This window comes from Mus pahari, chromosome 10 (assembly GCF_900095145.1).
Source record: "Mus pahari chromosome 10, PAHARI_EIJ_v1.1, whole genome shotgun sequence".
NCBI classification, from domain to species: domain Eukaryota; kingdom Metazoa; phylum Chordata; class Mammalia; order Rodentia; family Muridae; genus Mus; species Mus pahari.
The window spans coordinates 61041772-61055048 of NC_034599.1; the positions used below are offsets into that span (position 1 = coordinate 61041772).

A 13277-nucleotide genomic window follows, 5' to 3' on the forward strand; every position below is an offset into this window, starting at 1 on the left:
ACATGGCTACTCTGGCTGGAATATAGACACACCCTTAATATACACCTTTAATCCCAAACAATGAAGGTGATGTTATTTTGTAGAAGGAAGCACCCATTGTGAAAGTGATGTCTAGTTGAGAGGCAAAGTGAGGAATCAGAGAAAGATGTGACAGAATAGGATATGTCCAACTCTCATGAGAACAGAAAGAAAAGAGGCTACTTAAGAGAAGCAGCAGGGGAAGCCAGGCGTGGTGGTGCACACCTTTAATCCCAGCAGAGGCAGGTGGATTTCTGAGTTCAAGGCCAGCCTGGTCTACAGAGTGAGTTCCAGGACAGCCAGGGCTATACAGAGAAACCCTGTCTCGAAAAACCAAAAAAAAAAAAAAGAGAGAGAGAGAGAGAGAGAGAGAGAGAGAGAGAGCAGTTTTATTGACAGCTTGCAGAGAGAACAAGCTAGACACAAGTGAAGACAGTAGGAACCAGAAAATGAGAAGCAGCCAGATTAGAACATATTGCTGAGGGGGCTGGAGAGATGGCTCAGTGGTTAAGAGCGCCAACTGCTCTTCCAAAGGTCCTGAGTTCAAATCCCAGCAACCACATGGTGGTTCACAACCATCTGTAACGAAATCTGATGCCCTCTTCTGGAGTGTCTGAAGACAGCTACAGTATACTTACATATAATAAGTAAAAAGATAAATAAATGAATAAGTATTTAAGAAAAAAAAAGAACATATGGCTGAATTTATTATGAGGCCAAACAATGCAATTCAGTCAGAAGCTGAAAGAAGCCAGTTTGAATTAGTCAGTGTAGAGAGGGGTTTAGATCCAGAACAGCTGAGCTGACCAGCTAGCCAGAGCTCAGTGAGAGCTAAAAAGGATGAGCTTACTCAGCTATAAGCCTCAGAGACTGAAAACAGTCTAAGCCTAGATTAGATTGTATAGAGGCTAGAAGCCTCCATAGCCAGGACTGGCCTAGGTTAGCAGACAGAGGCAGTGAAGCCTCTGGAGACACAATTATATCAACAAATCAAAGCAACCTTTACCCCGAGCCATATACATCCAAGCTTGAGTTTTAAAAATTACTCTGCTGTGTGTGTGTGTGTGTGTGTGTATGAGAGAGGGGAGAGAGAGAATACACACATACACACACACACATAGTGTATACACCTTTTTTGTTTGTTTGTTTGTTTTGAGACAAGGTTTCTCTGTATAGCCCTGGCTGTCCTGGAACTCACTTTGTAGACCAGGCTGGCTTTGAACTCAGAAATCTGCCTGCCTTTGCCTCCCGAGTGCTTGCACTCAGGAGTCAGAGATAGGCAGATCTCTGTGAGTTCAAGGCCAGCCTGGTCTACAAAATGAGTTTAGGACAGCCAAGGTTGCAGAGAAATCCTGTCTCGAACAAAAAACCAAAATAAATAAATACATAAACAAACAAAATTTTATGTGTGAATGTTGGACTTTTAAAAGTGTAACCTTTAAAAAAAAAGTTTTAATAAGACTATCCTGGTAGTGGTGGCTCATGCCTTTAATCCCAGCACTTGGGAGGCAGAGGCAGGCAGATTTCTGAGTTCCAGGCCAGCCTGGTCTACAGATGAGTTCCAGGACAGCCAGGGCTATACAGAGAAACCCTGACTCAAAAGAACCCCCCCCCCCAAAAAAAAGACATTTTAAACTACAGAGGTAGTCTAAACTCCATTTTTATAAAGTGAGGACAGGTCTTGAGGAAGGGAGAGAGTGGGTTTTAGAAAGAGTGAGGATAAAAAGGCACCTTTGGTAAGCATGTCCTGTGTGAGCAAAACCTAGGACATGAGCCAACAGTGTTACTCCTAAGGGCCACTCACTCCCTGCCCAGGTTATGACAGAGGGACTCAGGGATGCTAACGGCACTTTCCACCACACAGACTTTCCAGCTCTTTCTCCCTCTCAGTACTCACCACCAGGTTCACAGAACAAAGAAACACCCATGTAATTGGGGCAGTTTATGAAGAGAGCTATTGAACAAGAACTGAGGTCATCGAGCAGAGTCCAGGAGGGGCTGCGGCTGCTGCAGATCTGCAGGTCCCTGCCTTACACCCTAACATTCCACAGGGGGTTGTCCGTGGCTTCTCAAAAAGTGGAGTTGTTTTGCACTGTATGGGATCAAGCCAAGGGCCTTAGGTACCAGTCACGTGTTCTACCCCTAAGCTATAGTCTCAGTCCCTTGTGTGGTTGGGACTCACACAAGACTCAACAAGAGTCTTTTAAGCACACCTTTAAATCCCAGCACTTGGGAGGCAGAGGCAGGCAGATCTCTGTGAGTTTAAGGCTACAGAGCGAGTTTCAGTACAGCCAGAACTACAAAGAAAAACCCTGTCCCCCCAAAACAAAACAAAACGAAAAAGTTGTCTAGTGGCTGCTCCTAATACCAGCAGGACAAGACATCATTACAAGACTTTCAGGTGAGACTGTCTCAGATGCTCAAATATAAGGACAAGCTGGTACCAAAATGAGACTTGCTCATAATTTTCTTGTTGCGTGGACTTAATTCAGGTCTTTTTTTAAAAAAAAACCACACACACACAAATTAGCCAGGCATGATGGCTTGTAGTACCTGGGAGGCTGAGGCCAGAGGATCAGAAGTTCGAGGCCAGCCTTTGCTATCTAGTGCATTAGGGGCCAGCCTAAGTTTTACGAAACCATCTCAAAAGGCAAACATAAAATAGCTTACTAGTCTCGGCTGATTCCGAATCTCGACAATCTCTGTCTACCTTGTGTGAGGTATAATGGAGCAGACAAGCTTGAGTTGGTAATTTGGGTTTAAGTACTAATTCTGGAGTATCTCAAGCAAACTACTTGATATAGCTCCTGTGGTAGATGGTGCTCACCTGGCAGAGGGAGGGCTCACTGCCCGAGCTCGGTGCCCAGCATGTATGACTGTTGAGATGACAGTTCTTATTGTCGTTGATAATCAGACTCCACGGTGGCAGTGGCTGTTGGATACACTCTGTTCCCTGCCCTGCATAAGTCCCTGGCTGCCTTGTGCTTCTGTGGTTTTCTGGTGATGTTCCCCAGTAGATAGACAGGCTGGTTGGGCCCCTGTGGTCTTGACTGCAGCTACTCATAATGCAAGGGGAAGCTGAGAGGGGGAAATAGTCATTTGGAAACAGTTGTCGGATCTCTTTAGGGAAAGGTCCTGTCTCAGACTGAATAGGGTTTTTCTGTGGGTTTTTTTTTTCCGAACCCAAAGTGTATCTTTTGGAAGATAAGCTGCTGGCTGCCTCTGAGCTGCCTTAGGTGGGTGGAGCTTTCTGTCCAGGAGGTCTGGTCTTCACCTCCACAGGGCAGTTTCCAAAGCAAACCAGGATTAGAGGGAGGAGGTGTGTAGAAAGCAAATCTCATGGGATAGGTAGCTACCATCTAGTAGCCTGCAGGCTACCTAAGTTGCTAAACACTAGTCGTACCACCACAGTGAGGCCTATTAAACCTTAAATTATCCCAGATATCTGAGCCCTTGAAAAGTGGCCTTGGTTGAGCAGGGCACACATCTTTAATCCCAGCACTCAGGAGAGAGAAGTAGGCAGATCTCTGAGTTCGAGGACAGTCTGGTCTAGAGATCAGTACCAGGACAGCCAGGGCTACACAGAGAAACCCTGTTGGGGTCTGGGGGGAGTAGCCTTGGTGGACCCACAGGCAATAATTTGGAGCAGTCCATGGTCTTCAGGTGACAATCAGGAGTCTGGTAAGGTCATCTTGGAGTAACAGGACACAAGGCAGAAAGGACCAATGCTCAAGAGGACACATATAGAACCGGCGAGATTGTTCAGCGGGTAAGAGCACTGACTGTTTTTCCGAAGGTCCTGAGTTCAAAATCCCAGCAACCATATGGTGGCTCACAACGATCTGTAATGAGATCTGACATCTTCTTTCAATTACAGTATACTTATTATAATAATAAATAAATCTTTGGGCTGGAGCTAGCAGGGACTGAGCGAGCGGGGTTGACCAGAGTAAGCCACCATATGGTGGCTCACAACCATTTGTAATGAGATCTGACACCTTCTTTCAACTACAGTATACTTATTATAATAATAAATAAATCTTTGGCAGGAGCTAGCAGGGACTGAGCGAGCGGGGTTGACCAGAGTGAGCAGAGGTCCTAAAAATTCAATTCCCAACAACCACATGAAGGCTCATAACCATCGTACAGCTACCATGTACTCACATACATAAAAATAAATAAATAAATCTCTTTAAAAAAAGAGGACCACGTAAGAGATGTGCAGGAGGTGAGATTCCCATTCCTATCAGAAAGTTTACATATGTTAAAGGATGTGTGGAACTCTTCTTCCATAGTGAAATATCGCATTATTTGATTTTTCTGATTATAAATACAGAAAATTTAAGCAATATAAAAATGACATAAAAAAGTAAAAGTAATGAAAATTTCCTTTTCTAGAGATAACTGTATTTAACAATTCAGTCAGTGCCCTTCCCAAGCATAGTTTTTTGTTTGTTTTTTGTTTTTTCAAGACAGGGTTTCTCTGTGTAGCTCTGGCTGTCCTGGAACTCACTTTGTAGTCCAGGCTGGCCTTGAACTCAGAAATCTGCCTGCCTCTGCCTCCCGAGTGCTGGGATTAAAGGCGTGCGCCACCACCGCCCGGCCCAATCATAGTTTTATTAAATGTGGATTATGTTGTTCGTGCAATTTTATCGCCTGTTTTTTTTTACTCAGAAAATATTTTCCTTGTGAATGAATACTGCTTGCCACCACTGTTAATGTCTCTGTGATCTCTAACTGGGTCCCTGTGCCATACCTCATCTAATCCCTTCCCGATGGGGTGGACATGTAGATTGCTTCCAGTTTTTTCAGCTGTCCACAATGCCATGAAGGCCATCTTTGAGTACTTGTCTTTAGTACCTAGCGGCTCACACGCCTGTCCACAGCCATCCAGAGTGCTGCAAATGAATGTTTCAGGAAGGTGTGCTACAGATTGAAGACAAAGATGGACGCAGAGGGCCTGCAGAGGCGCCTCGGCAGCTGAAAGCACTTACTGCTCTTGCAAAGGACCTGAGTTCAATTTCTAGTGCCCACATGGCAGCTTACAACCACCTGTAATTCCATTTCCAGGGTACGCAACTCTGTCTTCTGACCTCCATGGGTCATGGTATATAGGAATACATTTAGGAATACATACATATTTAAAAAAAAAAAGGAAGGGGGGCTGAGAAATAGAGGATGTTACAGGCACAAAGCCTAGAGCTAACAGAAATGAGGATGGGAAGGGCAGATTTGGAATTATCTTCCAAGAGATGTTCCCACCATTGTGAAGGACTGGAAGAGCAGGGCAGGGTGAGCTAGGGTCCTCACAGTACCTAACTGTGACATAGCCTGCACATTTGACACCTGTTTTGTGCCTGAGCCAGGGACCTTGGAGTTTATGATTTGGTAGACAGTGCCAACATAAAGCCACACAACTGACAGGGCAGGGCATTGGCAGGTGACATGTCTCCAGGTCCAGAGGATGGACCAGCTTGTCCTCATCTATATCCAACACTCAGCTCTGGCCTGGCCTGCCCAAACATGGAGTTTTGCCAGTGTCTCCAGAGAGTAAGTGAGGTTCACATGAATGCCAACTGCAGCAGAGACATGTCTTTTTCTGCTCCAGGGGACCCATCATCCTCCCTCTCTTCCCTTCCAAATGCTGGTGGGGAAAATCTCAGCATCTTGTGCCAAAGCTCCTGTGTGTCCAGAGCTTGCTCGGCGGGGACCGCTCCTCCATCCTTGCTCTGCCAGTCTCGACTCCATCCTGAGTACGTCTCCGACAGCAGATGTTATTCATTCATTTAGGCTTCCCAGCTACAGACTGACATTCTGTGGGGAGCCACAACCCCTGGGGATGCACCCCAACAACATTCTAAGAAGAGCCCAAAGTTGTCGGACGTGGTGGCACACACCTTTAATCTCAGCAATTGCGAGGGAGAAGCAGGTGGATCTCTGTGAGTTTGAGACTAGCCTGGTCTACAGAGTGAGTTCCAGGACGTTAGGGCTACAAAGAGAAATTCTTATTTCGAAATACCAAAAACCAAATCAACCCAAAAAACGAAACGACTTTGACACTTTGAGTCTACCTTAGCTCCTGACTCACTCTGTCACTAAACACTTCTAAGAGGTTTAGTGTGCGTGGGGGATGGGAGGCTGGGCTGGCGGAGATAACCTAATGGTCATGCCAGGGTACATGCAGACTTCTCTCCATACCTTTCATCTCGAATGTGCCCAGCTAGCTCATTTGGTAGAGTATGAGACTCAAAAGGACAGCCCTCCCGGAGAGCAGCATGGAGTAAGCCCTCTTCTCAAAGCTTTCTCAGTATTTCCACAGTGAGCATGTGATGGCCCCACCCACCCAATATTCTTTGTTTGAGATGGGATCTCTCTATGCAGCCCTGGCTGGCCTAAAACTCCATGCAATGACCAGGGTAGCCTGGAGCCAACGAGATCCTCTGGCTTCTATCACCTATGTGCTGGGATTAAAGGCTTGTGTTACCATGCCTGGCTGCTGTATTTATTTTATGTGTATGTATGCCAACAGAGACCAGAAGAGGGCCTTCATTCTTCAAAAATGCCATGGTAATGAAAGACCAAGGCAGGTGGAGGAAGTCTTCCATATTAACAGACTCATGTACTCCACCCAGCATGCAATCATATGGCATTCTTCGTATAACTCATGATCCTGGACAAAGAAAAAGAATGGCTACAAGGACACTCTTTGAGTGGACAACTTTGAGCTATGTATTAAATAACTCTTATATTATTAAACCTTTTAAAAATGTGTGTGTGCGCGCGTGTGCATGTTCGAACAGGTACCTGGAGGTCAGAGAAGAGTTGGATCCCTGGAGCTGGAATTACTGACAATTGTGGGCTGTCCAATGTGGGTGCTGGGAACTGAACTTGTGTCTTCTGCTGGAGCAGCATGTGTTCTTAACCACTGAGCCATTTCCCCAGCCCCCAACTTCTTGGTTTTAACAACTTTATTTAAATTTTGATGGGGTCAGGTATGGTGGCACACACCTTTAATCCCAGCACATAGGTGATAGAAGCCAGGAGGCAGAGGCAGGCAGATTTCTGAGTTCGAGTCCAGCCTGGTCTACAAAGTGAGTTCCAGGACAGCCAGGGCTATACAGAGAAACCCTGTCTTGAAAAAACTAAAATAAATAAATAAATACATAAATAGTGATGGGATATTCTTGTTCTTATGGAACTGCACACTGAAATTCTTGAGTAACTGGTAACGTCTGAAACTTACTCTCAAATGATTCAGAAAATACATGTAAACACTACAGATAAAGTGTGTTAGGTATGTCGGTGCACACATGTATCCCAGCACCTGGGAGGCTTAGGCAGGGGGATGAGGAGTTCAAGGCTAGGTTTGACTACATAGCAATTTCAAAACCAGTGTGGGCTACCAGAGATTCTGACTCAAAAGCAAAGAAACCAGAAAGTGGGGTAAAATCCTCAACGCTGGAAATTTTCATAAAAAATACAAGTTCTTTGTGAAATTATAATAACAGTTGTCTGACCCTTCCTCAACCAAGGATCCAGCAGTGAGTGATGAATCTGAATTATGGTACTCCACAGAAACCTGTCTATTTGTTTTTGTTTGAGACAGGGTCTTACTATGTAGAGTAGGCTGGCTTTGAACTCATAGACTACGAGGATTAAGTGTGTTCTTTTCTACACCCAGTCATGGAAGCCTTAAAAATGACATGGTTACAAAAGATGTAGAGGGAAAATGCTTGTGACATACATAATGTTGAACGACCAAAGCAGAATCCAGAACCTGTTGTGTAATTTTAACTACATTAAAGTTAGATGGAGAAAGGACTGAGATGAAATCACAGTGTAATGGCCTGGGGAGGCAGCTGGAGGCAGACCACCTTTTCTGTCATTCACCTGTTGACAGGGCAGGACAGCTGTAGCTCAGCATTAGCACCTGCTCCCGTGCCTGTGTGAGACCCACGAGAGCTGTTCCCAAGCTGCGGTGCCCACTGGCAAGCAGGACGTCCCAGGGGCTTCTGTGTGGGGCATCTCTGGACAGCCGGGGGCTGGAGAGCAGGATCCTCACAGCAGCATTCTGTTCTTTTCTCTCACTGAGGAGCCTCCTACCCCTCTCTAGCTTGTGCCACTGGGGCTGTAGGCATTGCTGAGGGAAAGCCCAGCAATGGCTGGTCTAAGCATGTCTGGCTTGTGTGCATGCACTCAGGACTCTAGGGGACACACTCTTTCAGACACACTTTGAAAGGCTTAGGTGCACTGGGATTGCCATCTGCAGGGATAAAGCAGACAGTCCTTACACAGGAACAGCTCTTTGGATGAGGTGCCTTCCCTTTGTGTGGTGCTGGGGACGGACCCACATCCTTCACATGCTAAGCAAGCACATGCCCAGATGCTAATGAGCCCCCTCCCTCCAGCCTGAGTGCCAGTTTTGATAGGAGGAAAAGGATGATTAGAACATATAATAGGCCAGAGAGCTCTTCAGGCCTAGGGAAGCAGGGGCGAATGGCTAAGTTAGCCTCTTTTATAGAACAGGCTTTAGAGTTGTCAGTCTGTCTGTCTGTCTGTCTTGAAGCTCCTTCCTATAGGAGTAGGAACAAGACTCAGACAGACTGAGATGCTCTGAGCAGAGAGCTGAGGCAGGCAGTGAAGAAACTCCAGTTGCACAGGAAGGCAGCAGCAGGCCTTGAGTGCCTGTGGAGGGAAGCCTACCAGAGCCAGCAGCTTCTTGGTTAGGAATACTCTAGACCTTCCCAACTGCTTTCCAGCAGAGAGCAAGAAGTGCCACCATGCTGAGTCCTGTGACCTGATTTTCAAATATTTTATTACATAATCTTTCATGGCACCATCAGGAGTAACAGAAAACGTTATTCCCAGTTCCTAAACCACATCCTGAAAAATATACATTTGTATTTATATATTTATATCAACACTCCACCCCTAACCTATAATTCCACCACCTATTGTAGGTCTTTTGCTTAAAGCAGGAAACTATTCTCTTAGGTAAGAAAATATACGTGGAAGCTAAATGAAACGTTGGTTAGAGTAACTGGGAATAGTTTGTCTGTGGGGCAGAGTAGAAGGGCTAAGTCCAGCCAAGGCAGGGGCGTCAGTTGGGGTCCATCGAGGAAGGACAGTGTATAAAAAGGCAGCGTCACGAAGGTAGGCTCTGGTGTCCTTGGTCCCTCAGGAGATGGCCTTTGCCTCAGGAAGGAAGGCTTCCCAGTATTTTGCCAGCTGCAAAGACGTGGGGAGACAGTAAGCAAGTGCCCCACCTAGTGGCAGAGCAGAGCCTGAGCTAGCCTGGGAGGGAGGCAAACCCCATGCACCACAGCCACCCGAGAGGAAGGGGCAGATGCAGAAGCCATACTCTTCCTCCTCCCTCTGGACTTAAGGAGGCATCAGTTCCTGTCCCAAGTTCAAAGGCAGTCTCAGTTTACACCTCACAATGGCCCACTGTTTCAGAAACCACAGGGGCATATGGTACCACGGGGTGGGCAGAGGATAAGGCACTATATTAGCAGTGAAAGAGGTGAAGGTCCCTGAAAATAAACTGCAGACTGAGGGCAGCAGTGGGAGGAGAGACGGCTCACTGGGTAAAGAGGGCAACAGAGTTCCCCTGACTGAGACGGAGCACGAAAGCCTGTTTTCAATTATCAACTACAGCAGAGCCTCCCCCCCCTCAGAACCATGACCCCCATATCTAGTCACCAAAGTCCCAAATAGACAGCTGTCGTTTGGGGCAGGAAATGAGGGGCCAGAGCTATGCACGATTACATACCTGCTGCTGGGAATGTAGGAGTGTCTCCAGGTACTTGATCACATGGTTTTTGAAATCCTTGGATTTCTCTTTCTGTAAGAGACAGGAATCTAGCTGACCCCCCGTCAGTGGTTCCTTCCCATTTTGGGATGGTGGTGTTTACTGCTGACTAAGGCCAAGCAAAGACTTGGGAAGTAGAGTCAGTAGCTTTAACAGCAACAGTTTCTGGGCAAACAGTCTCTGCCAAAGCTCTGTAAGCTTTCTCTGCAGGCAAGGAGAGAGTGGTGGAGGGGAAAGGACACACAACAGCTCCTGGCTTTGCTTTGTGTGTAATTGCATTGGTACAGCAGTAAATGTAAGATAGCCACCATGCCTCAGAAACCAGCAGAGAACAGATACTCAGGTGCACACAGAACACATGGGTTCTAGCTCACCTCAAATCGTGTCACTTCCTTTCGGACAACTGTGGAAATCCTTTCAAAGTCCCTTTCATACTGAGTCACCCGAGATTCCCACTAGGAAGAGGAGAGAAAGGCTTGCTTAAGGTCTGGATGGAGCTCAGCAGCACAATACTCGAGTGTGTGTGAGAGACTGGGTTTGAGTTTAGTACCACAAGTCCAAAGGGCGTGTGAGGTGTGCAGTGTCATTTAATATCGTTGTGCAGTTCTACAGGAGACCTCACTGGATCCTAACATCTTTCTGCCCCTTTGGAAAGGATGGGATACCTAAGAGATCCACACTGCAAACCACAGCCCAGCAGGCAACGCGAAAAGATGGCCATGCGTCTCTGGCCAAGCCTAGCCTTTGAGAAAACTCTAGCACCATAGCAGACTCTGATTCAGGAACTCAGAAATACAGCACAAACCACAAAAAACCCCTTAATTTATGTCTTTCCTAGACAGGCATGTCTGAATCACTTAGGTAGCTTCTCAAAGAATCATGTAAGGAGCTAGAGTTTTAACATTTTTAAAAAACTTTTACTTATTTTATTTATATGAGTACACTGTAGCTGTCTTCAGACATACTAGAAGAGGGTATGAGAACCCATTACAGATGGTTGTGAGCCACCATATAGTTGCTGGGAGTTAAACTCAGGACCTCTGGAAGAGCAGTCAGTGCTCTTAACCACTGAGCCATCTTTCCAGCCCAAAGAGCTAAAGTTACTCCAGGGATTAAGAGACTGGCTACTCTTTCTGGGGATCCAGGCTCAAATCCCAGCCCCCACACGGTGGTTCACAAGTTCCTAGGTATTCAATACCCTCTTCTGGCCTTCTCAGGTACCAGGCACGCACACGGTGCCCAGACAGACATGCAGGCAAAACACCCATAAACATGAAAATAAAATAATTTAAAAATAAAAAAGACTGGAGTCGGGCGTGGTGGCGCACGCCTTTAATCCCAGCACTCGGGAGGCAGAGGCAGGTGGATTTCTGAGTTCGAGGCCAGCCTGGTCTACAAAGTGAGTTCCAGGACAGCCAGGGCTGTACAGAGAAACCCTGCCTCGAAAAACCAAAACAAACAAACAAACAAACAAACAAATAAATAAAAGAAAGACTGGAGGAGAGTCAGCCTCAAGACTGCCCTGAAGTCATCCCCATGGGCCAGTAACCCTGGCCCTTCAGTTGGCTCTCTCGCCTATTCTGGGCTCCTAAGCATCTGGTCACTGTGCTAGCTTTGGTGGGGAACTCACCTCTGTGATCTCATCCTTAGCCTGCTGCAGTTTGTCCGGCTTGTTGGCCCACAGCAGCCGAGCCTCAGACTCCCGCTTCTTCTGCAGCATGGCTTGAGCATCCTGCCAGCGCTGCCATGTCTTCATGCGCTGGTCGAAGGCAGCCTACGGGGAAGGGCGGTTGGGAGGAGCACGAACAGCTCTTCCACAATCCTGGCTGGCTCTGCCTTAGGAGGAGGATCCCCTAGCAGCTGCCAGGGAAGCACTGAGCAAGGGCAGCCTCCACAGCCACTGCTAGCTGAGGCATTTAATGTCTAAAAGCACAAGCTTGGGTCAGGCCCTCTTCAAGCTTCCAGTGGGCCAGCGCCATGCGACTCCAGGCTGGGGCTAGGTGACTGGAGCACAGAGGGTGGCCTGATGCCAAAACCTGACACTAATAAGTTACTGCCTTCCTCAACCAAGTCAGACCAAGAGTCTACACGCTTCCCTGAGTCTGCCACATGTGAGGAGCTATGACTACTGTGGGAGTGGAGCACATGGTCCCGCTCTCAGGGAAAGCCTTCAACATATTAGCGATTACAGTAGCCGCTTACACATATGCAGAGTACTGGGAAAACAAGCAGGCACCAAAACTTAACTGACCTTGCTCAGCTCTGCAGCTCTAAGTCTACAGCAAGGATGCAGCCTTTCAAACTGATGCAAACAACAGGTCTGGTAACAGAATTTTTTTTTTCCTTTTGAGACAAGGTCTCAGGTAGGCCAGGCAGGCCTGATCTCATTGTATAGCTGAAGATGACCTTGAACTCCTGAGCCTCTTGCCCTAGTCTCTCATTACTGGCATAAGTCACCATGCTGGCAGCTTAAGGAGACTTTACATAAACACTTAAAATGGCCACAGCCTACTCACTGCCTTCACCTCACCCACACTCACGCACCTGCTCTCCAAAGGTTATTACTGGCTTCCTGTTTCTAGTCTTGGAACAGAAGCAGCGCTGTTAGAGGACAATTGCTGGCCATGCCACCTGCACTCTACAGACTTCAAAGGCAGTCCACAGCAAGGAGCAGTACCTGCGGCCAGCCTCCTGGCCCTGTTTATTTGCTCCCATTCCCTGCAAAGGTTCCCTGGATGTGTGCTAGGCTTCCTCGGCACACCCCAGGCCACAGCACAGCTTCTAGTGAAGGCAGAGTGCAGGGCCACTTAAGTCGCTTCCTCTAGCCCTGCTGCTGCTCTGCTGCTCCTTCTGTTCCCCAAGACAGGCTGCACTATGTATCCAATGAACTCACTATGTAGCATATGCTGGCCTAGATTTTCCCATGATCCTCTTGCTGTAGCCTCCCAGCCGCTGGGATTACAGGCATGTTTCCGTTCCTTAGTACCTTAATGTCAAAAGTTCAGGTACAGGGTGACTCCACAGCTAAAAAGGTTTAAACCTATCCCACTGGGTTAACAGGGCTTCAGGGAAGGATACAAAAGAAACCTTTGCTCATTTCTTCATTCCCATTGCTTGCTCATGACATGAGGAGGCCTACACGGGTTCTCTGAGAAGAGATCTGCTCAGGGCTCTCTGCTCTCAGGTTTCTCTAGCCCATGGAGAACAAGGCTTAGCCCTGTTCCCAAAGGCTCACCCTGCCTACAATCATTTCCAAAAGCCGTGCTCCCTAGGGAACCCCTGCCGCGCAAAACAATGCTCTTCACAGAAAGCTTTTCCCAGAGAGCCCTCCCCGTGGCTTTCTAACCTAGCAATCTAACTGGTTCTAAGAACCCCCTTAGCAGGCTTGCTTTCTAACCTAGCAGTCTAACTGGTTCTAAGAACCCCCTTAGCAGGCTTGCTTTCTAAC

The 13277-nt window shown here is 47.2% G+C and overlaps 1 protein-coding gene across 1 annotated transcript in view; it reads right to left on the reverse strand.

Moving 5' to 3' along the window:
* Positions 1–8813: 8813 nt before the first annotated feature.
* Snx1 (sorting nexin 1) overlaps positions 8814–13277 on the reverse strand; it is a 36819-nt gene continuing 32355 nt past the window's right edge. Inside the window, exons 12-15 of the mRNA XM_021207809.2 lie at positions 11460–11603; positions 10204–10284; positions 9791–9862; positions 8814–9246 (exon numbers count right to left, since the gene is read on the reverse strand). Coding sequence (XP_021063468.1) covers positions 9196–9246; positions 9791–9862; positions 10204–10284; positions 11460–11603 — 348 coding nt within the window. The 3' untranslated portion in view covers positions 8814–9195. The remainder of the gene's footprint in view (positions 9247–9790; positions 9863–10203; positions 10285–11459; positions 11604–13277) is intronic.